The 27,031-nt window shown below is 37.1% G+C and overlaps 1 protein-coding gene across 3 annotated transcripts in view; it reads left to right on the forward strand.

Annotated features, from left to right (window-relative positions):
- Positions 1–27,031, forward strand: part of ATP6V1C1 (ATPase H+ transporting V1 subunit C1) — a 203,947-nt gene that overhangs the window by 165,307 nt on the left and 11,609 nt on the right. For all 3 annotated transcript variants that reach the window (XM_034966453.2, XM_003821728.6, XM_034966454.2), the window contains 7 exons: positions 10,166–10,336; positions 11,708–11,775; positions 18,221–18,306; positions 20,398–20,492; positions 22,083–22,174; positions 23,239–23,337; positions 25,223–25,291. In XM_034966453.2, the coding sequence (XP_034822344.1) occupies positions 10,205–10,336; positions 11,708–11,775; positions 18,221–18,306; positions 20,398–20,492; positions 22,083–22,174; positions 23,239–23,337; positions 25,223–25,291 (641 nt within the window). In that variant the 5' untranslated portion in view covers positions 10,166–10,204. The remainder of the gene's footprint in view (positions 1–10,165; positions 10,337–11,707; positions 11,776–18,220; positions 18,307–20,397; positions 20,493–22,082; positions 22,175–23,238; positions 23,338–25,222; positions 25,292–27,031) is intronic.

A 27,031-nucleotide genomic window follows, 5' to 3' on the forward strand; every position in this document is an offset into this window, starting at 1 on the left:
GAGCATCTTGGTCTTGCTGAGTCGAGGAGACTGGACTTGGGGAAGGTTTATCTGGCTGGAATTTACAGGTGGGATTGACAGAGAGAGGGAGCTAGGCAGAGAAATAAACACCAGAAACTTATGGGGGGGTCTCTGCAGGAGATCTAACAAAGAATGACCAGAGAGCTTTAAACTGAAGAATTGCCAGAGCTTATGGTGCTGGGAGGCATTTGAATTCTGACCAGATATGGGAGAGAGAACTTATTGAATACCTGGGACATTCAATAGAATCCCCAAAAGGTTAGACCTTAGTATCAGAGACTAAGTTAGCCCTAGAGTAAGGCCTTAGATCTATCCTAACAATGTTTGAAAACAAGCCTTGGGTGGATCAAGCTGATCCTCCCCTAACTTACCTGCCCACCACAACAAAGTACAACACTCTTAAAAGGAAGACAGCAAAGTCAAGTGATACCCAGTGCAGCATTTTTACAAATATGCTCAGTGTTTTAACAGAAAACATGAACATAATGAGGAAAGAAATGGAAGATATTTTAAAAATGGAACTTAAAGCAGAAAAATACATAAGAAGTGAAATATTCACTGGTGAGAAGAATAACAGATTAGATACTCCAAAGAAAAGGTCAGCAAACTAGAAGATACAGCAAGAGACTGTGTTAGTCTTATTTGTTGCCATAAAGGAATCTGTGAGACTGGATAATTTATAAAGAAAAGAGGTTTTTTTGGCTCACAGTTCTGTAGGCTGTGCAAGCATGGCATCCGGATCTCAGCTTCTCATGAGGCTTCAGGAAGCTCTTGAGTCATGGCAGAGGGGAAGGGGAGCAGGAGTGTCACATGGTGAGAGAAGGAGCAAGAGTCAGGGGGAAGGTAACAGTCAGATCTCATGATAACTTCTTACTATGGGGAGGGCATTCTATTTTTAACAATCAGATTTCAAGGTAACGTTACTACAGGGAGGGCACCAAGCCATTTATGAGGGATCTGCCCCATGACCCAGACACCTCCCACCAGGCCCCAGCTCCAGCATTGGGGTTTATTCAACATGAGATCTGGGGAGGACAGACATCCAAACTATATCACTATCCAAAGTAAAACACAGTGAGAAAAACAACTGAGAAAAATGAATGAAAGCTCAGTGACCTGTGGAGCAGTATCAAATGGTTTAACATACATGTGATCTTGTTTCAAAAGAAGGAAGTGAAGGAAAAAAAAATTGAGGAAAAATAATGGCTGAAAACATTTCAAATTTGATGAAAACTATGAATGGATCCAAGAAACTCAACAAACTCGAAGCAGAGTAAATACTTGTGACCTTGGGATAGGCAGGTTTTTCACATGCTACAGAAAGCATATATTGTAAAACAACAACAACAACAACAACAACAACAACAAAAAAAAAAACCCAAAAACTGATAAATCGGACATTGGCAGAATTGCAAACTTCTTTTCAAAAGCATCATTAAGTCAAGCCACAGAATGAGAGAAAATATGTAAATATGTATATATATTTCACAAGGAAATTGTGTCAAGATCATATAAAAATTTTGTGCAACTCAATAAGTGAATCCAGTTTTTTTAAAACTGGGCAAAAGACTTGAATAGAAAATATACAAATGGCAAATAACATGAAGAGCTCCTGAACTTCATTAGTCCGCATAGAAATGCATCATGGAAATGCAACATAACCCTGCAACCCACTGGAATGGCTAAAAATGAAAAGACCAAGAACACTAAGTGTTGGTGGAGCATCTGGAGCCTGAATACTTTGCTAATAGGAGTATAAAATGTTATATATCTGCTTTGGAAAACAGTTTGGCAGTCTCCCCTCTCCTCCCCTCCCCTTCCTTTTTTTCTTTTTCTTTTTCTTTTCTTTCTTTCCTCACTCTGCTGTCCAGGCTGGAGTGCAGTGGCATGGCTCACTGCAACCTCCACCTTTTGGGTTCAAGCAATTCTTGTGCCTCAGCCTCATATGTAGCTGGGATTACAGGCCTGCACCACCGCACCTGGCTAATTTTTGTAATTTTAGTAGAGACGGGGTTTCAGCATGTTGGCTAGACTGGTTTCGAACTCCTGGCCTCAAGTGATCCACCTGCCTCAGCCTCCCAAAGTGTTGGGATTATAGGTGTGAGCCACCACACCTGGCCAATTTCTTATAAAGGTAAATATACATTGATCATTCAACTTAGAAATTCTACTTTTAGAATTTTTTATCCAAGAGAAAAATGTATCTTCACAAAAAGCTTTGTAGAGGAATGTTCATAGAATCTCTATTCTTAGTGGTCCCAAACCAGTAGTAACAATCCAAATGTTCATCAACTGGTGAATGTATGAACAGACTATAGTAGATGTATGTGGTAGAATACTAAGTAATAAAACAGATTGAACTACTAATACATACAACATGGACAGATATCAAATACTTGCTGAGCAAAAGCCAGGTACAAAAGAGTATCTAATGCATGCTTCCATTTACAAGGAAATTCTAGATCAGGCAAAACTAATCTATAGTGACAGAAAGCAGACCAACATTTGCCCAGGGCTGGCAGTGAGGTAGGGATTGACTGGACTGAGTGTGAGGGAAGGTTTGGGGATGATAGAAGTGTCCTTAATCTTGGTTTTGACAGTGCTCACACAGGTGTATACATTTGTCAAAAACTCATCAAACTCTTACAATGGGTGCATTTAATTCTATATAAATTATATTTTAATAAAGTTGATTTTATAGAAAAAACAGGGGAAGTGAGGGAAGCTAACCAACTATAATCCAGGTGCTTGATGTTATCTCATTTAATCCTCACAGTAATTTTTATTGAAGAATATTCAAATATCTTCTGAGATTCTACCATGCTGGTCTCTGTGCCAGGTACTGAGGATAAAGTGGTGAGCAAAAACTATCATGATTTCCACTTACCCTCCTGGGCAGTTTATCTGAAAGACAGATACTAGTAAAAAGTGCTCCCCCACCCCCAGAGAAATACTGCAAAGAAGGTGCTATGAGAGCATATAATACATTCATCCTTAGCATATAATATATGCTGTCATATGATATATAACGAGACACATACTACATAATATACCTTGTATAATATATAAGATGCTTTATGTGCCCCGGTTTCTTTGTAACTACTACCCCTCTAATGGGGTTTCTCTAACTACTAAGTGAGTTAATACACGTGAAGTGTTTTGACTGGTGCTAGTAGATAGGAAGTGCCCAGTAAGTGTTGGCTGCTATGAACATTTGACAGTTCTAATTGTCTAATACTGCAGGGGTACACCTATACTAACTCAGGGAACAGTGGAGTAGGACTACATATTGGGGAAGAGATGATAAGTTTGACTAGAAGTGTTGGGTTTTAGCTGCTTTTGAGACATTCAAGTGGAAAATGTCTTGTAGTCAGATGTGGATACTGGTTGAGTACAACTCTAGATGCTGCAGAGGGCCCTGGGCTGGAGACATACATTTCAGAAAGTGTCCAGCATCTAGACTAGAATTGCCTCAACTGTAGAGATCATCATCAAGAAAGGTGCTATACACACACATTCACACACACGCAGAAAGAGAAGAAGGACATAGACCTGGATCTGAGCCTTGAGAAACTACGATTTAATCAGGGTGCCTTTTTGATCATCATCTCCTCTGTTTAGCATATGATTTTGCTACATTTAGGCCTGACTTCCTTCGTATTCAAGATAAAATAAAGGGAAATAATTACGAGTAAAAACAAGCAGTGGAGAAGGTGGTGTCAGGTTCTTGGCAAGTTGATAACAAATGGCCACTAATTTTGACAATTTGTTTCCTTGCAGCTGAGAGAAAAAGGGAAATATGTTTAGCAATATGGATTCCATTTTCCGATGAATAAAGACATACATATTCATCTGCAAAGATAAATTTTGTTTGAAACTAAACTTAAATTGTTCTTAAATTTCAAGGATAATTTTTTTTTTTTTTTTTGAGATGAAGTCTTGGTCTGTCACCCAGGCTAGGGTGCAGTGGCTCCATCTTGGCTCACTGCAACCTTTGCCTCCAGGGTTCAAGTGATTCTCTTGCCTCAGCCTCCCGAGTAGCTGGGATTACAGGCGCATGCCACCATGCCTGGCTAATTTTTTTGTATTTTTAGTAAAGACATGGTTTTGTCATGTTGGGCAGGCAGGTCTTGAACTCTTGATCTCAGGTGATCTGCCTACCTCAGCCTCCCAAAGTGCTGGGATTACAGGTGTGAGCCACTGTGCCTGGCCTCAAGGAGAAATTTTTTTACCTGACTTGTGTAAGTGACAAGTTGAGAGCGGACATAGTTTAAAAATGGAAAAAACAGATTTTGCAAAATACTTATGATGTTAACTGTCATAGGAAGTTGTTACATTCCTCCTTAGGTACTTAAGTAGCTTGTCTTTCCTGTTAGGCTCTTTACTTAGAGTTAGTTTGCTTTGACGAGGGGTAGAAGAACTGAGGCCATGGCTTTGCCTGAAGTACAGATAGGTTCTTTATCAAACCCTCTTTTTTATATTTTTGACTTTATTCACCCTTGACATAAAAGACAAAGGCTTACTTAGGAACCTGCAACTCTACCAATTTTTAATTTTTACTGTAAAATAAGGGTTTTCTGGAAGACTAAAAAACACTTTTAAAAAACATGATTTTTTTTGCGTTTGTTTTATCTCTAAATCAGACTTTTTGATTGGTTCCATCATTGTTGTATTTGAATTTGAATTTTATTTATTAATTCAACAGGCATTTATTAAGTCCCTGCTATTGCCAAGAATTTAGTGTATTCTGGCTCTCAGGGTTTCACAGAGAAGAAGATATGATTCTAGCTCTTCAGGATTTCTCAGTAAGGTGGAGAGGAAAATATGTTATAAAAATGAGGGAGAATACGATGAGTGCGTAGTAGGGGCATTTATAAAGTATAAGTAAGCAAAGGATATTTCTCATCTGGGATATGGGGGAGAGTCTTGGGAGGTAGGATGGGGTGGGGCAGCAGCTAATACAATCATCCGCAGGAAGGGCAGCCGCATGGAAAGGGGAAGGTCTAGGTACATTATTTTATTCATACTTTCCAACAGCTGGGTGAAAAGATGTGTCGTATTCCCACTTTACAGATGAGGAAACTAGTAAGGGGGTAGAGTCAGAGTTTTAACTGTTGCAGGACTCCAAAGTTTGTGTTCCTTCCTCCATGATCTGGCAGGTCCATCGAATCTCTAGTATCTGATCTCTAGTCTCAAAGTGTACTTTGAATCTCGAATTTTGTGTGTGTGTCCTTTCGTTTGGAGGAATCGTTGTTCCTTCTAGAAGGTAGGATAGTTTTGGATGCTGGGTGATGCTACTTTAGAAATTGTGATGATCCTGGACGAAGGGAACAAGGAAAGGAAGCTTGGATCCCTTTATCAGAATTCACTGGACCAACAGGGTGCTCTGAGCCTGGAACCAAACATAGGGTGAAGGTGTTGAAGCTTACATGTGGATTTCTCTTCAAATAGGAGAGCCCAGGTGCACCAGAGCACAGAACATTCTTTTCTCCTAGTGTGACACAATAGAGAGAACATGGCCTTTAGAGTCAAACACAACTAAATTTGAACCCCATCTGCCAGTCGTGCAGCCTTGGGTAAACTACTAACCTCTCTGTGTATTACCGCCTATCTCATGGGTTGTAGTGAGAATGGAATAAAATGATGTATGAGAAGTGAAAAGCACAACATCAGACTTAGAAGGCACCTTTTCCTTCCTTTCCTCCTCATCTTCCAACACCTAGGCTCTAGGGAGGTCTCAGTTAAAAGCTAGAATTATGAGCACAGTGGCTCACACTTGTAATCTCAACACTTTGGGAGGCTAAGGCAGGGGGATTGCTTGAGGCTGGGAGTTTGAGACCAACCTGAACAACATATCAAGACTCCATCTCTACAAAAAATAAATTTTTTAAAAGCTAAATTAGAGAACTTCTATCATATTTTTAGACTGTAGTTTTGATCAGAATTTATCATGACATTATTTCCTTTGATCCTAATAAAAGCTCAGTGAAGTAGATAGGGCAGGTATTATTTATAGATGAGAAATGGGGTCCTCTTTTCTATTCCTTGAAATCCTTTGGAAGCCTGTTAGAAGAAAAGATTTTCTGGAACTCTAAGTAGTATGATAGTGACATCTACTGTAATAGCTCATATTATTACAATCTTTGAGGAAGCTGCAGTTTAGATAATTTATCACAATCATCAGGAAGAATTTAACAGTTGATTTTATTACCTGCCATTTTGGGGGGAGAGGAGGTATAAAAATGTATCCTTTGATATACTAACAGAAAACCACTTGCATAAAATTATTATAATAAAATCTCAATTTTTCCAGAAACCACGATCGCTTAGATCTGGATTACAAAAAGAGGTTTAAAGATGCTATTAGATTTTCTAATAACTGAAAATGTTAAAGTTCAAGACAGTTTGTGCTAAAAAAGCTAGATTCGCTAAGTGCAAGAGTATTAACTGGAAGCAACCGGCGATAGGTGGTGATGTAATCCAGGTGTTGTGAAGAACAGAGACAGGATGACAAGAAGGCAGGATATAGGTCCACGAGATTTCAGCAGGGATTTATTTTTAAAAGCAACTTCTTGAGATAGGTTCTGGAGTTAGTACAGGTGTAGCCTGAACTCCCACACTTGCAACATTATGCAGTTAGATTGTTGGACATATTGACCCCCGAAATACTTTTTTAAATTTATTTTTTAAAAATAAAAATAATTTTAAAAAAAGAGAGACAGGGTCTCGCTATGTTGACCAGGCTGATCTTGAACTCCAGAGCTCAAGTGATCCTCCTGCCTCAGGATCCAAAAATACTTTTAAAATAAATCCCAAACTCTAAAAGCATTGTCTGCAATGTATTATACTTGGTCATAAGAAGATATAAACAAACTAGTAAGCATTTCTACTAGGTGTAAAACAAAAAGGTTATACTTTGAGGATTAATTTGGTATCTAGATTATTCTCTGAATATCCATTTTAAAGTTCACTAAAATTTTATTTTTAATAAATTTGCCATGCAATGTTATGTTTTAACTTGTAAATTAAATACATTCTCATAAAAATTTTAAAAATATTTAGTTTTGAAGTATTTCAGATATACAGAAAAATGTTAAATATTGCCAATTACGTCATCCATGCAGATTTAGCAAGTATGAATATTTTGCTCTATTTGCCTGATTTTTTAAATGAAATCTTACATACAAAACTAAAGCTCCTTTCTCCTATGCATATTTTAGTATTTTCTGTAAGTATATATAACTCTGAACACTATATACTATTATGTGTTTTTCAGTTGTGGAAATAGAAACTCTTACTCTGCTGGCAGGAACTTAAGTTGGTAGGGGCTTTGGAGAACAATTTGGCAATACCCAAAAGAGTTGGCAGTGGTCTGTGTCAGTTGTCTCATGCTGCACAACAAACTACCCCAAACCTAGTGGCTTAAAACAGTGATTTCTTATTTCTCCTAATTCTGTGAGTTGCTGGGGTAGTCCCTCTGCTTGTTTTGCCTGGACTCATTGATGCAGCTGCATTCAGCTGGGAGATTGGCTGGGCTGGAGGGCTCAAAATGGCCTCAGTCACATGTCTGGTGGTTCATGCTGGTTGTTGGTTCTCTACATGTGGCCTTATCACTTGCAATAGACTACCTTATGTGGTAGTCTGAGGGCAGTGGTCCAAGACGCAAGGCCTCTTGAGGTCTGAGCCCTGAACTCGCATAGTGTGGCTTCCATGCGTTTTGTTGGTCAAACCAAGTCACAAGGCCAGCTCCACCTTTTGATGGAAGGAGTGGCAAAGTCACACTGCATAGGAGCATGGAAAGACATCTCACCTCCATCTTTGAAGACATATCCTGTAATTCAGCTATTTTACTTTTATCTATCCCAGAAAAAATCTTTCACAGATAGAGAGATATGTACACATTGTTCACAGCAGAATTGTTTATAATAGCAAAAAAGGAAAAACAATTTAAGTCATTCCAGGAAGAAGCAGATAATAAATTTTAGTTTATTCATATAATGGAATACCATATATCAATTAAAATTAATGATCACTGGATAATTCTAAAAATAGGTTGAATGAAAAAATCAGGTTGGAAAAGAATATGATAGTATAATAGCCTTAAAGTTCAATATTTGAAGTTTCTTGGGTAGGCTAATGAAGATTTTGCTTTTGCTTCTGTTTTGAAATCAAAACTTATCTTTGGATGGCCTCATTAGAGCATGGTGCTCATGAGTAGCTTCCATCCTTGGATGGCCAGTTAAGCTGTGCTGTTCTCTGACCAGACGGGCTGTCACTAAAAAGCTTGTGTTTAGCTTGTTGGCCATTTGGGAAAGTGTAGCTCTTTCATTTGAGAAGGTGTAGGTAGAGCTGATAAAGGTTTAACTTCATCAGTAATGTTAGAAAAGTCCACATACAGTACAGTTTCTTTTTTTAAATTTTTTTTCTAGAATATAGTTTCTTAACATATTCATTTAATACCACCGTCTGCATCTGTACCAGGTTTAACCTGCATTTCTTATCTGTAAATGGGAAGCATGATATTTACCTCGTAGAGGTGTTGGGAAGATGAATTGAGATAATAATGCATTTAGAGCAGTACCTTTTATATGGTAGATCCTCTATAAACAGTAGTTAGAAAAATTAACAAGTATATAGGATGGCATCTATGTTAAGTTCACTTTCAATGGTATTGTAGTGAGTAGGTAGCATTGATTACCTACTCATAGGTACTTTAAGTAGGTACTTTAATTAAATTTTAGGACTACTGTAATTATGAAAGTCCATTATTAACTATAATACTTTACATTTTAAAGGAAATTTACATTTATAAACTCTTTTCACATTAATTATCTGATTTTGTTCTCAGGACAACTTTGTAAGATAGTTATATTCAATTTAGAGACATTGAATATTAGTTTCAGGAGAGGTTAAATAAGCAGTGTTAGCAGAAAGCTTATGTTGGTTCTCATGAAGGCAGATTAAAATGGAAATAATGATACCATAATACTTTGATTTTTATCATTTGTGTTTATGTGCTTTACCTACCTAGATTCTGAATAGATTTGTCTCTGTACTTTTTTCCCCCTTCTGTGTGTGTGGGAAGGGGAAGGAGGAGGAGGAGGAAAAGAGATTATAGAAGAGGGTTAGGTGAATCTTAATGGGACTCTTTGGAAAGGGAGAACTGCAGCCTGCCTCTCAGATCCAAAAATGTTATATTAACGCCACCCTCTCAGCTCCCTATATTTTAAAATAGCTAAGCAGATTGGCAAGATTTTTTTTTTCAGATTTGTAAATGTTCGATGGCAACTAAGTCTATGCATCAAAGATTTGAGGAGATTTCTCTAGGTTGACTATCGATTAGAATTAACCACCAAATTTACTAGCCATGTAGGATTTGCTAAGCCAATGTGACAAATTTATTTGGTGACTTCTGTTTATAAATGCATTGATTCAATTAAATTCTTTCTCCAAGATAAAATTTATGCTTTTTTTTTCTTTTTTAAAATTTCCTATTTTGGTTGTATGCTTTAAAAGTTTGAAATAGGTTGGGTGTGGTGGATCACTTGAGGCCAGGAGTTCAAGAGCAGCCTGGCTAACATGGCAAAAACCTGTTTCTACTAAAAATACAAAAATTAGCTGGGTGTGATGGTGCATGGCTGTAATCCCAGCTACTCAGGAGGCTGAGGCACAAAAATTGCTTGAACCCGGGAGGCGGAGGTTGCAGTGAGCTGAGATTATGCCACTGTACTCCAGCCTGGGCGACAGAGTGAGACACTGTCTCAAAAAAAAAAAAAGTTTAAGATAAACCTATAAATTTGTAACTCTCCAGCTTTGTTGGTTGAAGGAAACTATTGGTGGCTGGTATTTTGGGTAATCTCACTTCTTGGCTAACTCCCGTTAAGGATGTTTTATAATGAAAAAAAGTAGGTACTTCACATACTAGGTTTTTATCACCTCACTTTCCTAGTATCATAAATAAATCGTTTTTTCACCATTTGTATAGATTTACTTCGAGGTAGGTAAATTTCACTTTGCTTGAGATCCTATGCCAACATTAGATTAGTTTTGAAACAGGTTATATGTTATAACTTCTCCTATGATTCTGAAACACTTTAGAAACAAATGATTTTAAATGTATTTTTTTGTTTGTTTTACATTTCAGAATCTCTCTTGATTTTTGAGGAAATACCTAGTAACAAACATGACTGAGTTCTGGCTTATATCTGCTCCTGGGGAGAAAACCTGTCAGCAAACATGGGAGAAATTGCATGCGGCAACTTCAAAGAACAATAATCTTGCTGTCACTTCCAAGTTCAATATTCCTGACTTAAAGGTGAAGCTGCACTGTGCAAAATTATATATGAGTTCATCATCCAGGGGAGGGCCAGTTCTCTCTTTTAGTGGAAATGAGATACCCAGGTTCCTTCCAAAGAAAACCTCCTCTCCAGCCATTGGCATGATTTAAAATGTGTCTTCTTTGAAATTTTAGAAGTAAACTACCAAATTGAAATAATGTCTCTCTACTTAGGCTTTTTGTGCTCTTCTAAATTGCAATGAAAAATCTTATGAAAATGTTTGATGTGTTACATTCACAAATATGATTTTCAGAAATTAAAACTCTTAGTAATATATATTCTTAAATATCATAGTGAAGTTTTTGTTAGTAAATTTATATTATGCTGATTCTTACATTGTAAATGTGTTACCATGGCACCTACTTAATCACACTTGGCAAATCTAACCCAGTTACTTAATCTGGTTAATCTATGTAAGATTCACTCTTACCAAAGATCAGTCATCTAGCAGCCTCAAAGTAAAGCAGGTGTCCAGTAATCAGTTGATGGAACATTTGTAAAGAATGGAAAAGATCATGATACTGACATTTTGCTGGTTAACTGAATGAGGGAGTCGTAGGCAGCATTCATTTAAGAAATATTTAAAATGACTGATTCTTGGTGGGGCATCATGGCTCACACCTGTAAACCCAGCACTTTGGGAGGCTGAGGTGGGCGGATCACTTGAGGTCAGGAGTTTGAGACCAGCATGGCCAACATGGTGAAACCCAGTCTCTACTAAAAATACAAAAATTAGCCAGGCATGTTGGTGGGCACCTGTAATCCCAGCTACTTGGGAGGCTGAGGCAAGAGAATCGCTTGAATCTAGGAGGTGGAGGTTGCAGTGAGCCAAGATCATACCACTGCACTCCAGCCTGGGAGACAGAGTGAGACTCCGTCTCAAAAATATAAATAATAAATGCAATAAAATGACCGATTTTTAATATTTTTGGAGTTACGGATACCTTTGAGACAAGGTGTTTCCTCCAAAACGTACTCACTTATGCACAGTTTTGCATGCAAATTTAATTACAGACCCTCTAGCGCACATCCGTGGACCTCCTACTTAAGAGCCTGTGTTGTAAACTAAGACTTCAAATGATCCAGTGTCATTGAATAGTACAAGCACAGACCTGTCTTTGAGGAGTCTTCAAGTCTTAAGTGGTGCTTATAACCATGAATTAAAGGATTATCTTGTACATATAAATAGCTTTGAAATGTCTGGCAAACATCTTTTAACTGTACTTACACATTATGAAATAAAATAGGGAGAATTTAAGATTTGTGAGAACTTTAGGTCAAGATGAATCATCTTGTTTTTTTTTTTTTAAAAAGCATGCCACCTAAATAACAATATATTTTCCTTTTAGGTTGGCACGTTGGATGTCTTGGTTGGCTTGTCAGATGAACTGGCTAAACTGGATGCATTTGTAGAAGGGTAATGTACTTATATGCATGGAGTAGAGCAAAATGGGAGACACTATTATCAGGCTTCATGGACACTGGGTTTATTATCACATGTATACTCTGCTTATTGGAATGGTTTTAGAAAACGACTTTTTTCCCTTCGTATATCAATTTTATGAAGGTACAATTTACATAAAATGCACCTGTTTGAAATATGAAAATGCTGATTCTCTTTTTACTATCTTTAATGGGATATAGTTTACATGCCATGCATTTCACCTATTTCAGGTGTACAATTCAGTGATTCTTAGTGTATTCAGACTTGTGTAACCATTGCCACAATCAGTTTTAAATATTTCATCATCCTCTATTCCTGTTCCCATTAGCAGTCACTTACTGTCCCCACCACCCACAAATTGTTCTGCCACTGTAGATTTGCTTGGTCTGGACATTTCTTGTAAATGGAATACAATACGTGGTCTTTTGTGACTGTCTTCTTTTGCTTAGCATAATGTTTTGAAGTTTATCCAAGCTGTTGCATGTATCAGTATTTCATTTCTTTTTATTACTAACTAATATTCCACTATATATGTATACATACATATCACATTAATCCGTTCATCAGTTGATGGGCGTTTATTTTGTTTCCACTTTTTGGCTTATAAGAATAATGCTGCTGTGCATATTTGTGTAGAAGTTTGTGTTCTTAAATGTTTTCATTTTTCTTGGGTATGTACCTAAGAGTGGAATTTCTGGGTCATATGGTAACTCTATGCTTTGCTTTTTGAGGAACTGACAAACTGTTTCCCAGAGTGGCTGTACCGTGTAATATTCCCGCCGGCAGTGTATGAAGATTCTCATTTCTCTACATCCTTGCCAGCACTTGTTATTATTTTTATTATTTGTCTTTTTGATTATAGCCATCCCAGGGGGTATGAGATAATATCTTTGTTTTTTTTGTTTTTTTTGAGACGGAGTCTCGCTCTGTCGCCCAGGCTGGAGTGCAGTGGCACGATCTCGGCTCACTGCAACCTCCACCTCCTGGGTTCAAGCAATTCTCCTCCCTCAGCCTCCTGAGTAGCTGGGATTACAGGCACCCACCACCACGCCCAGCTAATTTTTTTTTTCGTATTTTTAGTAGAGACAGGGTTTCACCATGTTGGTCAGGCTGATCTCAAACCCCTGACCTCGTGATCCACCCACCTTGGCCTCCCAAAGTGCTGGGATTACAGGCGTGAGCCACCGCGCCCGGCTGATAATATCTCATTTTTAAAAATTTGCGTTTCCCTGTTGGCTGATGTGATGTGATGTGTTGAGTATCTTTTCATGTGTTTTTTTTGCCATTTGTTTTTCTTCCTTGGAGAAATGTCTATTCAGATCCTTTGCCCATTTTTAATTGGCTAGCCTTTTTATTATTGAATTGTAGAAGTTCTTTATACAGAATATGCAAGATATAAATCCCCTATCAGATATAACTTGCAAATATTTTCTCCTGTTCTGTGAGTTGTCTTCATTTTCTTTTTTTCTTCTTCAGACAGAGTCTCGCTCTGTTGCCCAGGCTGGAATGCAGTGGCCAGATGTTGGCTCACTGCAGCCTCCGCCTCCTGGGTTCAAATGATTCTCCTGCCTCAGCCTCCTGAGTAGCTGAGATTACAGGTCCCTGCCACAATGCGCAGCTAGTTTTTGTATTTTTAATAGAGATGGGGTTTCACCATGTTGGACAGGCTGGTCTCGAACTCCTGACATGATGCACGTGCCTCAGCCTCCCAAAGTGCTGGGATTACAGGCGTGAGCCACCGCGCCTGGCCATGTCTTCGTTTTCTTGATTGTATCTGTGAAGCACAAAAGTTTTAAATTTTGATGAAGTCCAATTTATTTTTTTCTTTTGTTGCTTGTGTTTTTGGCATCATATCTAAGACACCATTGTCTAATCCAGGGTTGTAATGTTTTACGTCTATGTTTTCTTCTAAGAGATTTATAGTTTTAGCTTTCACAGTGAGGTCTTTGATTCATTTTGAGTTAAGTTTTGTGTATGTTGTGAGGTAAGGGTCCAACTTGATTCTTTTGGATGTGAATATCTGGTTGTCCCAGCACCATTTGTTGAAAAGACTTTTTTTTCCCCTTTGAATTGTCCTGGCACCCTTACTGAAAATCACTTGAACATAAATATGAGGGTTTATTTCTGGACTCTCAGTTCTGTTTCACTGATCTATGTTTCTCTCCTATGCCAGTACCACATTGTCTTGATTATTGTAACTTTGTAGTAAGTTTTAAAATCAGAAAGTGTGAATTCTCCAACTTTTTTTTTTTTTTTCAAGATTGGCCATTCTGGGTTCTTTGTCTTTTTGTATGAATTTTAGGATCACAGTGTCAAATTTCTGCAAATAAGTCAGCTGGAATTTTGATGAGGATAGTGTTGAATCTATGTATCAGTTGGGGAGTAGTATCATCCTAATATTATTGTCTTTATCCATGAACATCAGATGTTACTCCATTTATTTGAAGATGGTTATGCTTTTGTCTTCAAAATTCAGTTGGAAGAGTTTTTCTAAATTGCAGTTTTTATTACTTTTGAAATTCAGGTACATGTGTATTTGAGCTGAAAATGGTTATCGGCTCTTTGATAACTGCATTTTGATTAGTTGGCAGAATCAGTCTACAGTTCCTTCAACTCTGGGGATACAAAGATTTTATTTTAGAGTTTAGGTACCCAGGTGTAATTTGTAAAGTACAGAATTTGGAGACTCTCAGAAATGTACATTTGATTGAACCTTTAAGGGAATAATAGGCTTGGATAGAAGGGAATTTTTTCTTGAAATCTATCCAGAAGATTTTCTCATTTCTGCTGTTAAAATGCTTTTCTGAATTGATAGAACCACCTCAAAGCGATGCTGTGGCAATAGAGACTGAGGTCAGGGTTACAGAGAGAGAGAGAGATCTTTTAATATAACACCATGTAGTGAGGAAGTAAACAGATCTAAGGATGTATTGATGTTCTTTAATATTGGAGTCAAGAAGGCCACTTAGCAGTTTCACAGTAGGTTAGTTAGGAGATAGTAAAAGCTCAGTTGGGACCAGACACTTGGCTCTTAGAATGGAAAGAGAAGATGAAAGGAAAAGCAACTTTTAGGATTATAATTCCATATATTCATATAGAGCAAATGATTATTATGAATTATTATAAATATAGTGAAAATAATTATGATGCACTCAAAGCACTAACTGATGGAAAGAATAGTCTCTTGGTTCCTTGCTTATACATTTTTAATTAAGAAAAAAATGGGCCAGGCACGGTGGCTCACGCCTGTAATCCCAGCACTTTGGGAGGCCAAGGTGGGCGGATCATGAGGTCAGGAAATCGAGACCATCCTGGCTAACACGATGAAACCCCGTCTCTACTAAAAATACAAAAAATTATCCAGGTGTGGTGGCGGGCGCCTGTAGTCCCAGCTACTCGGGAGGCTGAGGCAGGAGAATGGTGTGAACTCGGGAGGTGGAGCTTGCAGTGAGCTGAGGTAGCGCCACTGCACTCCAGCCTGGGTGACAGAGCGTGACTCCGTCTCAAAAAAAAAAAAGAAAAGAAAAAAATGTGAGGGAACTTTTTTTTTTAGTTGTCATCCCTGGAGTGAGTCTTCCCTGAGGTCTCATCTACCTCATTACAGTTACAAGTTATGACAACCAAAGAGACACTGAGAAAGGAGGTCCCTGAGAATATAATTATTAACATTTATTTATACCCTTATTAGTCACCTTGATGGCTTTATAGTTCTTTATCTTTAAATTGTTAATGGGATGTCCTGAATATAATTTAAAGTTTGCTCAGATTTTAAATTTTATTTATTTATTTTTCAGAGACAGGGTCTTGGTGTCACCCAGGCTAGAGTGCAGTGGTGCAATCATAGCTCATTGCATCCTGGAACTCCTGGGCTCAAGCAGTCCTTTTACCTCAGTTTCCTGAGTAGTTAGGACTATAGGCTTGCACCACCACACCCAGCTAATTTTTTTATTTTTATTTTTGTGGACATGGGGTCTTGCTATGTTGCCCAGGCTGGTCTCAAACTCTTGGCCTCAAGTGATCCTCCCACCTCAGCCTCCCAAAGTGCTGAGATTTCAGGCATGAGTCACTGTGCCTAGCCAGCTCAGATTTTTTAGGGAAGGAATCTGAAAAGTATTAAGGACAAATGTAGTTAGTTTGGTGAGTAGAATTTAAAGTTACCTATGCAGTGTGTCAGCTGTTCTTTTCTTCATTGTTCGACAAGCACATCTTCTTCAGTCCTCCTGAATGATAAGAGGAATTTAAAAATCATGTCGTTGTTAGACTTTGGTAGTATTGACAGATGATAGCTTAGTGACTTAAATGCTCCAAGTGTTAAAGGCCAAATATTGTAGAATATGATATATGTGGTAAATCATAGTTTGTACTTTCTTAAAAATGTAATCATTAGAGCAGATATTTTTGAGGTGACATTGTGTACATTGACACAGATCCTCTTGTAAATAGGCATACGGAGATCTTGAAGTTCTGGGTTATGCGACATTACGTTTATAAATTTGACACCAGGTGATTCTACACTCTGAAGTACTTCTATGGGTAAACATGCAACATTTTAGAATGTTCGTAGCAAATGGTTCTGTTTACAAGATGCTTGCCAAATTTTATGAGAATGATTTGTCCCTTTTGAAGGAATGGGTGAATTTTGGAGACATAGGCAAGTATATGTATAAACCTCAAGTTAAACATGTTGAAGATTTAGGACTTACATCATTATTTCTGAAATTGTTCTGATTTTTAGGTTTGAGACCACTCAGCATAGGATTGTCATTTAAATTTAGCTCTTCTGTCACCTTTCCTGGCTCATATTGGCTCTTGTTTAAACTGTTAACAAGCCAGGCTTGTGGCTCACACCTGTAATCCCTCCTGCTTGAGGGGCCAAGGCAAGAGGATCGCTTGAGCCCAGATGTTCAAAGCTGCAATGCACTGTGATTGCACCACTGCATTCAAACATGGGCAGTAGAGTGAGACTCTCTCTTTAAAAAAAAAAAATACACACACACACACTCACACACACACATTTTTTTTTTAAGGAAAAAAAACCATTACAGGAATTTCTTAATTTGTCTTCCAGTTTCCCCTCCTAGCTGTTGAGCATGTAGTCATCAGAATACTTGTCCTGAGCCCTGTTTCGACTGTGTTATGTCCCTGTCTAGAGTGTGGCTTCAGAGGCTGTGTATCTGCAATCTGGCATCCCACTTTCCTAGCCTAAGCTCCCCTACTTCTCAGCCTGCTGCTCCCATCAGTCTGGACTTCTCACCATTCTCTGGATGCCTACTGCTTTTCCACCTCTTATCATGACTCATAATATGCCCCATGGCAACGATATGCTTTCTTCCCATGTAATCATCCTTGTAAAACCATTTCTGTCCTTCATCGCCCTACTCATGAGCCTTTGGGCTTTCTTGATTGGGTAGCTGCTATGATCCCTTTTTCCTTTCTCTCTCTCTGTCTGCAACCTGGCAATCTCAGCTGGCACTGACCTCAGATTGCTTTGTATTTAGTAATTTATATATTTTTGGATCTTTCCAATGAGATTTTAAGCAATGTGTGAAGGTAGTGATTTTGTCTTGTATGATTTTGAATCCCACCCAGGGCCTAGAGGCAGACATGGAATAAGGAAGAGAACGCTGGATTCCAAAGTCAGGACAACATGTTTCTAGTCACAGCTCTGCCGTTAACTGGTCTTGTGACTTTGAAAAAGCCACTTATTCTTTTATACCTCAGTGTCTTATAAATGAAAGAATTGACAAGGTCATATGTAGGTGACTTGGTTTAGGTTGGTGCAAAAGTAATGGAGTTTTTGCCATTTTTTTCCCCCCTAAAGTAATGGCCAGAACCACAGTTACTTTTGCACCAACCTAATAGTCTTGGCATTATGGCTTCCTCTATAGCATAGCTCCTTGTAAATAGTAGATGCTCAATAAACAGTTAATGCATTAATAATGTAGGACTTAGTTTTTCATCATGACTATTGCTTACGTTCTCTTGCCTGTCAGGTCCCTTTCTTCCTAAGGGAAAGCACAGTGTCTTGCATGTCATAGGAACATAGTGAATGCTAGTTCTCAGCCTCCTCCTTTGTTGTCAGTCTTTAAATTGTCTAGTTTCTTGGCATATAAATATATGGCTATTTACAGACTCTTTCTCACTAGCTTCCCATGACTTACTTTCTAGACTAGGAGACACATTGCATGTAGTCTCCTTAAAACCCTACAGTTACTCTGTTGATTTTTGCATGTAACAAAGTCTTGGTCCATTTTATCCTTAAAACATTATAAGGTAAGATCCATTTATTGTGTATTATATGGATAGGTATAATGGGAACATAGAGTCAAATTCATGTCTTTATGTAATATGTTCATTGTATAGAATGGAATTTAGATCTTTTTCCTGAGAATGGTTGTTGATATTTTTTCTTCCCCAGAGTGGTTAAGAAAGTAGCTCAATACATGGCTGATGTATTGGAAGATAGCAAAGACAAAGTTCAAGAGAATCTGTTGGCTAATGGAGGTAAGCTAATGCTCATGATTGATCATTATTAACTCATACAAAGCAAATAACTAAGCTACAGAAACAAAAAGTAATGTAAAAAAGTCTACAGAAAGGGACACTAAATACAATAGAAAGCCATTAAAATACAATTATTATTACTGAATTTGGTGATACTTCCAGGTACATCCTGTTCCCTGAAACATAGTCTCATAGAAGACAGTCTTACATAATATGTAATATAGCTTATAATATGATGCCAAGTCTCCTGCAAGAGCAGTATTGTAAAGGTTTGCCTTAGTTCTTTCCAGGTTCTATTTATTCACTCATTTACAAGTAAGTTTCCAAGTTGTATATCTCAGCATTGTTCCAGTTGAATACCTGCTGTCTTATGTAGGTTTTTGTATTTAATAGTATGTAACTGTTAAAGCTTTAGAACAGAAATTATTAATTTTATTGCAGAATAGTGCCCCCTCAGTATGATTTTGGCATTTCTTTACTTAATACCCGTAAAATAGCCTACTGACTTCTCTGTAGCTAGAAGCCAGTATTTACATAGAGTTTGCTCTATGTAGTAATGACTTTAGAAAGATGATTCTGACCCCATTGTTGTCATTTGTACTTGCATTTCTTGTTTTCTTATGAAATGTCATTTTAGCATTTTGCTTCATTTAAAATCAGCCCACCTCTAGTGGTATGTTTTTATAATAGGAAATAATGAGCTGGGCATGGTGGCTCATGCCTGTAATCCCAGCACATTGGGAGGCTGTGGCAGGAGGATCTCTTGAGTGCAGGAGTTCAAGACAAGCCTGGACAACATAGGGAGACCCTGTCTCTAAAAAACCCAAACAAAAATAAAGAAAAAGAAAAAAGTTACCTGGAAGTAGTGGCATATGCCTGTAGTCTCAGCTAGTCAGGAGGCTGAGGAGGGGGGATTGCTTGAGCCCAGGAGTTCAAGGCTGCAGTGAGCTACGATTGTACCACTGTACTCTAGTCTGGGTGACAGAGCAAGACCCTGTCTCAAAAAAAGGAAGAAGGATATAACCCTTTATAACCTTTTCCTTTCATTCTCTACAGGATCACCTACTCTGATAAGGTTACTATATTTTAAATCCAGTGTTCCTGAAATCTCATTTCTTCTTGCAAATAATAGTTGCTCAATAAATTTTTAATCAGTTAAAAATGTAGTAACTTATTCTTGCTCTTTGTTATCAAGTAATTCTGATCTCATTGTTTGCTGTGTCTGTTAATTTGTGTTTTGAGAAACAACGAAGGTATGTTAGATATTAATAAGTTAATTTGTGTTGCCTTTACTGATCTTCTACGTATTTTATGAACCAGGGCAGTCAGTCTAGTAGGTGGAATGGTGGTTGACCAAGAGGGGCAGTGCATCTAGACAGAGTTGCTTTTGGAAATACCATCTGTGTTGTTGACTGACTGGTATTATGTAAGGAGATATTGAGAAGAGAAAGATATTTTTATATGAATTACTTCCGTCAGTTGGCGCTGCCATAATTACCATTTGGTTTCACCGTTCTTGATCCCTTTAGGGGTGAAGTCACTTTGATTACTAAACTTCTGAGGAATAAGTTGTTGAGTATTTTTTTAGCTCTACATGTTTTATTCTTTCCATTTGAAAGTGAAAGGGTCCGTGTTTTGAAAATTGTTAAAATGTGGACTCCTGGAAACAATCATCACATGGTTTTAACCGACAAGTTTATTTTCAGTTTGTTTGGGTAAGTTATCAAAGAAAGAACATACTCTTATGCAATTCTACTGTTTGAGGAGATAATTTGAAGTAGTTTCTTAATCTTTATGTCTCCTACATATGAGGCATATTAGGAATATGTACGTATTTCATTTTTAAAGTAATCAAATTAGAAGGAGCATCTTAATATGTATTAAAGTTTGAGTAAGGAGAAGAGATTACAAGGTAGAAATTTTGATTAATCCATGTTACTTAATATAGTTCACATTTAATCAGGATTCTTCAGAAATGACATCTTTGCTGATTTCCTCAATGCCAATTTCAGCATTAAAATATATCGCTGTGTAAAAAACTGAACAATTCTATTGTTTTTCTTCAGTAATTAATTTATTCCCTTATTTCAGTGGACTTGGTTACTTATATAACAAGGTTTCAGTGGGACATGGCCAAATATCCAATCAAGCAGTCCCTGAAAAATATTTCTGAAATAATTGCCAAGGTAAGATAATACTTGAGACAAGTAGGACACATTGATTTGTAGTGGCTTTGCTTATTTTATAATTTCACTATGAAATACTTTTTAGGTTTTGATAAGGCAACTTAATTATATTTCACAGAAGAAATCCTTACAACTTTAGACATTAAAAGATGTTAAAAAGTATAACACTTTAATGTGTAGATTATCTAAGTTGAATACTTAGTTATGTAATTAACTTAAATATTACATCAACAGTGTTTAAGAAAGTGTGAAAATTCTGTATTTATACAAATTTTAAGGGTACCCGAGATTGTGTAGAATAGGAAATTGGAGTCTATTAAGATTTCTAAGTCATTCAGGTAGGTGATAGCAGTCACTGAAGTATGTTTATGTGCCTACAATACTTGTTCAAACATTAAACTCTATGGGTTCTCTGACCCCTTCCGACTATTTAGTTTTGATCCTCTGCCTGGAAAAATTCCCGTATTCGTGTGCCACATAATTTTATGTAGTTTCAGGGAGTACATGGACCTTGAAGCCGATGCATGAACCCACCAAGTTAAGAGCTCCTTTTATATTGAGAAATCCTTGAACTTGAAAGGAAATCCTAGAACTTGAGAGGAAAAAAAAGTCTTTTTTCCCCCAAGATCTGTTTGTGGAATAAAAGTCTTAACAGTAACTATAATGAGACAAATAGACAAGGACCTGTTAATTGTTTGCCAGCATTTGACCTGGCTGGGGCAAGAAGTGTAGTTTAAATTATTGGACAGACTTTCCTTGGCTCCCAGTAACTTTAGTTATGCGGTGTGCTGTATAGTTAAATGTAAATAAATAGACTATCAAAGATTTTAACTAAAGTCATCATGTAATTTGATGACTATAGTTTAAGAAACTATTATTTACATTACTTGATAATATAAAGTGGTGTTCTTACTATGACTGAGCCTTTTTTTCTGTATCCTTAAGGATTTGATCATCTGCTTCCTGATGCTGTTGTAGATAGGGAAGCAGGCTTAGAGAGGTGAAGTGACTTACCCTCGTGCTACACAGCTAATAATGCTAGAGCTATGTTAAAGTCAGTTCTTCGAATGTTGTTTACTTCACATTTTCTCCCCATGTAGTTAGTTTAGTATTCTTTTGAGAAAAACAGCTTTTGTAACATTTATGAATAAATTCAACTATAATTTTAATTTCATAGAAAAATACTCTGTGTAATAGTGATGTTTGCAGTAGTCAAAACTCTTCATGTAATTTAGTTTATTTTGGAAAATATCCTTCAGTCTTGTGAATTGAAGCCTTGTAAATAGTAATCTCCAAACCCAGTGGCCTAGATTCCATTTCCATGGTTTAAGAAGTAATATGATAATTAAAATACATGTGGACTAAAACATTATTTTTAGTTGAAAAGATTTATGTGGAAATTATATTTAAAATGAAGTCGGCTGTTTTTTAAATGACCTCCTAAAGTCGTGCTTTTAAAATAATAGAATATTCTTACACTAGAAACTAGTGGGTTTTTTTGTAGAAGTTAAAGTTTAGCTACTTCGATAGTATTAGTAGAGGCAGATTTAGGAAAATTTTATCTATTTTTCTTCATTTTCTTTTTCAAAGGGAGTAACTCAGATTGATAATGACCTGAAATCTCGAGCATCTGCATACAATAACCTGAAAGGAAATCTTCAGAATTTGGAACGAAAGAATGCGTAAGCAGATCAAGTATATTTGAGTACTAAGAACTGGGGAAGCATACTAGCATGCACCGAAGGAGATATTGTTGGGATTTAGTTAGTTTCAGTTTATGTTGTTCTGTAATCAAAATGGTATTTCTTTTACTTCATGGAGAAAAGCTCACTAAGGTAAGTTTATAGAATTCAGACTAGTCCAAACAGATGTGAGGCTGATTTATTATACTTGTTTTATAAATAATACTTGTGAACTGGGTCCTGGCTTATCCCTTTATCCATTTGATATTTCACTGAAAAATAGTCTAAAATTAATTGTTTTAAATGAAATCATAGTTTAACTGCATAGTAATTACCTATCGCTTAACTATAGAATAATCCTTTTATGATGTAATAGTTATTCTCTTATCTGTTTTCAGAATTTAGGTTTTTCACTCGTTAGGTTTTTTAAAATAGGACTGAATTTTTTTGGTTGATCCCCTTGTACTATGACTACTACAAGTGCAACTTTAAGCATGAAAGTATTCAAGTTGTGCCTTCATATCCTAGAGGGAAAGTTGGTTGGATACTGTGAGTGATACAAACAGGGCAAGACATATTTATTATGGGAAAGTGATTACTGGAAGACAAATGAAGACTGATTTGAAAGAGTTAATTATTGGGTTAGCTACCAAAATTGCCTAGTATCAAATGATACCCAAGGGAGGGAAGAACACTGAAGGTATTGTGCTTAGATGACATAGTTTCATAATTATATGATGGAATAGACTTTAATTGATATCTAATGAGTAGATAGCAGTTTTCCAGTCAAGATATTATATATGTAGGCAAGAGAAGAGCTGAGTTATAATAATTAAAGCAAACACAAAACACTAGAGGCAAATTTTGATAGAATATATTTCGTTGGTTGCAAGGGTAGGATATATTCAGCTAAATGGTGACTTCTTACAAAGTAAAAATGTTGACTAAGACTAATCCCTCTCAATGTATATATAGTATATGTGAAAATGATTAGCCTGCTGTTTCTTTACTTGTGTTACAGAAGCACATAATTATCAGCCTAACAATTTGTTTTAATTCCTCAGAGGAAGTTTGCTAACTAGAAGTCTAGCAGAAATTGTGAAGAAGGATGACTTTGTTCTTGATTCAGAGTATCTCGTCACATTACTGGTAGTAGTTCCCAAGTAAGTCTTTCTATTATAAAAGGTTTTACTTGCTAAAATACAAGAAAAATGTTAGTATCTAGTATTGTAGTTTGAAGTTTTCCATAAAATCCAAGCGTAAAAGGAATATAACCTTGCCATTCATTCTGTCATCAACATTTGCTCATGTGGCACATAAAGTAGAAATTAGATCATAACCTGGCAATGGAGACTTCAATTATAAATTGAGTTTCCAAATCAAATTTAGCAGCTTGGTAGAATTGGCTCATTCAAACATAAGTAATGCTAAATTATTGATTGTTTAAAAAATACAGATTTTAGATTTCTCAAAATAGGAAGGTCTTTGCATTTTTTTCCTGAAAAAATCTTTATGACTGGTTAGGTTTAATTAAGCACTGTAAGAAGCAAAGAATGGATTAGATCAGAGATTAGCAATTTTTTTCTATAAAGGGCTAGATAGTAAGTATTGTAGGCTTTGTAAACAATGTGATCTTTGTCACAACTACTCCACTGTGGCAACTTTGTGGTTATAGCTGAAGTAGCCATAGATAATATGTGAACGAATGAATGTGGCTGTTTCAATAAAACTTTATTTACAAAACAGACTTGGCTATGGGCATAGTTTGCTAACCCCTGGACTAGATAACCTTTGAAATCTCCTTAGGATTAGGCCTTCTATGTTATTTAATATTTGATCATAGTTAATCTTAAATGAAATGAAACCTTTGGGTACTTGTAGGAAGACCTGGACTTTGTGTGTGTCTGTATAGCACTATTAATGGTTTCACTTTTGACTTACACTGAGTCTTGCTATCAGGGAATGTTTGGGGGATCCAAACTCAGGTGGGAGATTTGGGTCTTTTTCAGAGTATCATTGTGTGAAGACTTCCTTGCTGTGCTCTGCATTTTTATCTGGTTCAGAGATTTGGAGTACTAGAAAATGATGCCTCCATGGAATTTACAGTGGCTACAGTAGTATCTCAATTCTGCATTTTTTTCCCCTTTATTGCAGTATGCTAGAAAAAATTTTGGATTTTTCTTTGCACAGGGAGAAGGCCTTAAATCTAAGGATTTCACTCCAGAAATTTTATTTTGTGTTCTAGTTACATAACTCCCGTCTGCTACACTGAAACACTGATTATTTATAACAAATTCTGTGTATCTGTGCTTTTATACTATGTAGGAAAATAACTTTTGCCCAGATGAAATATTTGACTCACTCAACCTTTATTTAAAACTTGGGTTCAAAACCAGAAATTTTTACAGTTTTGTGTACCTTGTAATTGAAACATAGGACCTAGGACATCTTACATGATGAATTATTCTCTATTCTGGCCTATACACACTATAATTCTTTGTTTTCAATCTCAAACATAGTTGTCTCTCCCCACACCCCTGGAAGCCAGTGGCCTCTAGAGAAATTTGTTGCACAATGTTTTGTGGCAACATAGTTTACTGTCACTTCATTTACTTACTACCTCATGGTACTCTGTGCTTTCCATAAATATAGTTTTTTTTCAGTCCTTCATAATGGCCACTGAGCAGGAATGATAGTGATTTTAGCATGACCATTTTTTAAAAATGAGGCACAATACATATGAACTATGCAGCTTGAAAATAATTTAGAATCTATACTGTGCTTTACTTCCTTTCCAAACATAGTTCTAGGATGTGCCTCTTTTGCAATAGTTACTGGAGGTAGGGTGGTGATCTCTATTTCCTGCATTACTCAGTGTATTTGAAATTCATTCTCAGTAGGAAACCCGAATTTTTTTTGTTAAATAGAGTTGAAGTATACTTACTATAGCCAGATTTCCTATTTGTCTCATAATTTTTTCTCTTCCTGGATATGGCAGGAAATGGGACTTGTTTTTCTTTTCCAATGTGTATTGTACCTTTTCTGCAGGTTAAACCACAACGACTGGATTAAGCAGTATGAAACACTAGCCGAAATGGTAGTTCCAAGGTCTAGCAAGTAAGTAGAAGTCTTTGTAAAACCATTTGTTTCCTAGAATTCCTTTTAGAGTTTGGATGTTGGCTTAGGAAATATGTTTGCTGTCTTGCTTTTGTGATAAATAAACCTCATGAGTGAGTTCTATGAACTCTAGTTGTAATAATTTTAGACCTAGAAGGGACTTGGCACAGTCTGTTTGACAACCTCCTGTTTATAGACTTAGAAGTTTGAGGCCAGTGAGGTATTAATAGTTTGCCCAGGATCACACATCTCATTTGTGGCAGGGCTAGAACTAGAACCTAGGTCTTTGGTGTGGTACTTTTTCTGCCTCACTGTGCTGCCTTTTGAAAATTCTTTATTCATTATTGCATACCTACTATGTGTCTATAATTCCTCATTTTACTTGGCAAAGGAAGTGTACCAGAATGGCTACTGGACTGCCGTGTTGATCTCCAGATGTTCACCATCACTTTGAGCTTAGATTTTACCTAATCTGTGTGTTCCTTTTATTTAAAAAACAAACCTGTTTTTATTAAGCACTTTTTAAATTTATAGATTTAACATGCATTGTCTAATTTGAAATTTACAACAAGTCTGTGAAGAAGTATGGACAGTTATCATTCTTATTCTCATGGAAGAAGAAGTTAAAATGCTTAAATAGTTGCCTGAGGCATATGGCTGTGTAAAGTGTCCAATGGCAGAGTTAGGGCTAGAACTCACATCTTTTAGCTCCAGGTCCTGTACCCTTTTAACACTATTTCATGTCATTTTTCTGTGTTCTGCCATTGCCACACCAGATATTCTTTGAGAAAATATAAATACAGTGTATCTCCACCGCAAAGGATTCTTATAGATATATATGTGCTTCAAGGGGAGGCAGCAGGGTGGAAGATATAGGAGGCAGTAAAGAAGTGGAATTAGTAAGGTCAGGCCCATGAAATATTTTCTTTTCCAGTTTCATTGTGTCATGTGGGAAGTAGCTTAGTATGATGGAAAGAGTCCTGGACCCAGGGATCTGAGTTCTATTGCTGGTTCTGTCACCAGTAGAGTCTGTCACTGGTAGGGTCCGTCACTGGTAGGGTTGTGACTTCGAGTTGTCCAGGTTCTTGGTGTTTTGAACAAAAAATTGGACAAAATGCCCAGCAAAGCAAAATAAGAATGAAGCAACAAAAGAACGAAAGCAGGGATTTATTAAAAACGAAAGAAAGTACACTCCACAGTGTAGGAGCAGACCTGAGCAGTGGCTCAAGGGCCTGGATACAGAATCTTCTTGGGTCCAAATAACTCCTACAAGTTTCCCATTGGCCACTTCATGCTCACCTCATGTAAATGACGTGGTAGCCTGCAGTGAGCCTCATTGGTTGCAGAAAGCAGCCAACCAGAGGCTGAAGTGAAGTTACAAAGGTCACACTCCTGTGCAAATATCTGATTGGTTGCAGAAAGCAACCAATCAGAGGCTAGGGTGAAGTTACAAAGTTATACTTCTATGCGAATGAAGACTTGGCCTCCCAATCAGTCGGATTTGTTGCAGACAGCCAATTTCCCATCTGCCATGCAGGAAAGGTCAAAAGGAGTAGCCTCTGGTCCTTTTGTTACTTAGGCGTGGAAAGTTAGGGTTTTCCTTTCAATTTAGTTCTAGGAAACCGGGGTGAAACAACCTTAGGTTCCCTGCCTCCAGACCCTATTTCCTGCCTCAGTTCTGCTACCAACTTGCTGTGTGACCTGGGGTAAGTCTTTTAACTTCTCTGGGCCTCATTTTCT

This window comes from Pan paniscus, chromosome 7 (assembly GCF_029289425.2).
Source record: "Pan paniscus chromosome 7, NHGRI_mPanPan1-v2.0_pri, whole genome shotgun sequence".
Taxonomy (NCBI): Eukaryota; Metazoa; Chordata; class Mammalia; order Primates; family Hominidae; genus Pan; species Pan paniscus.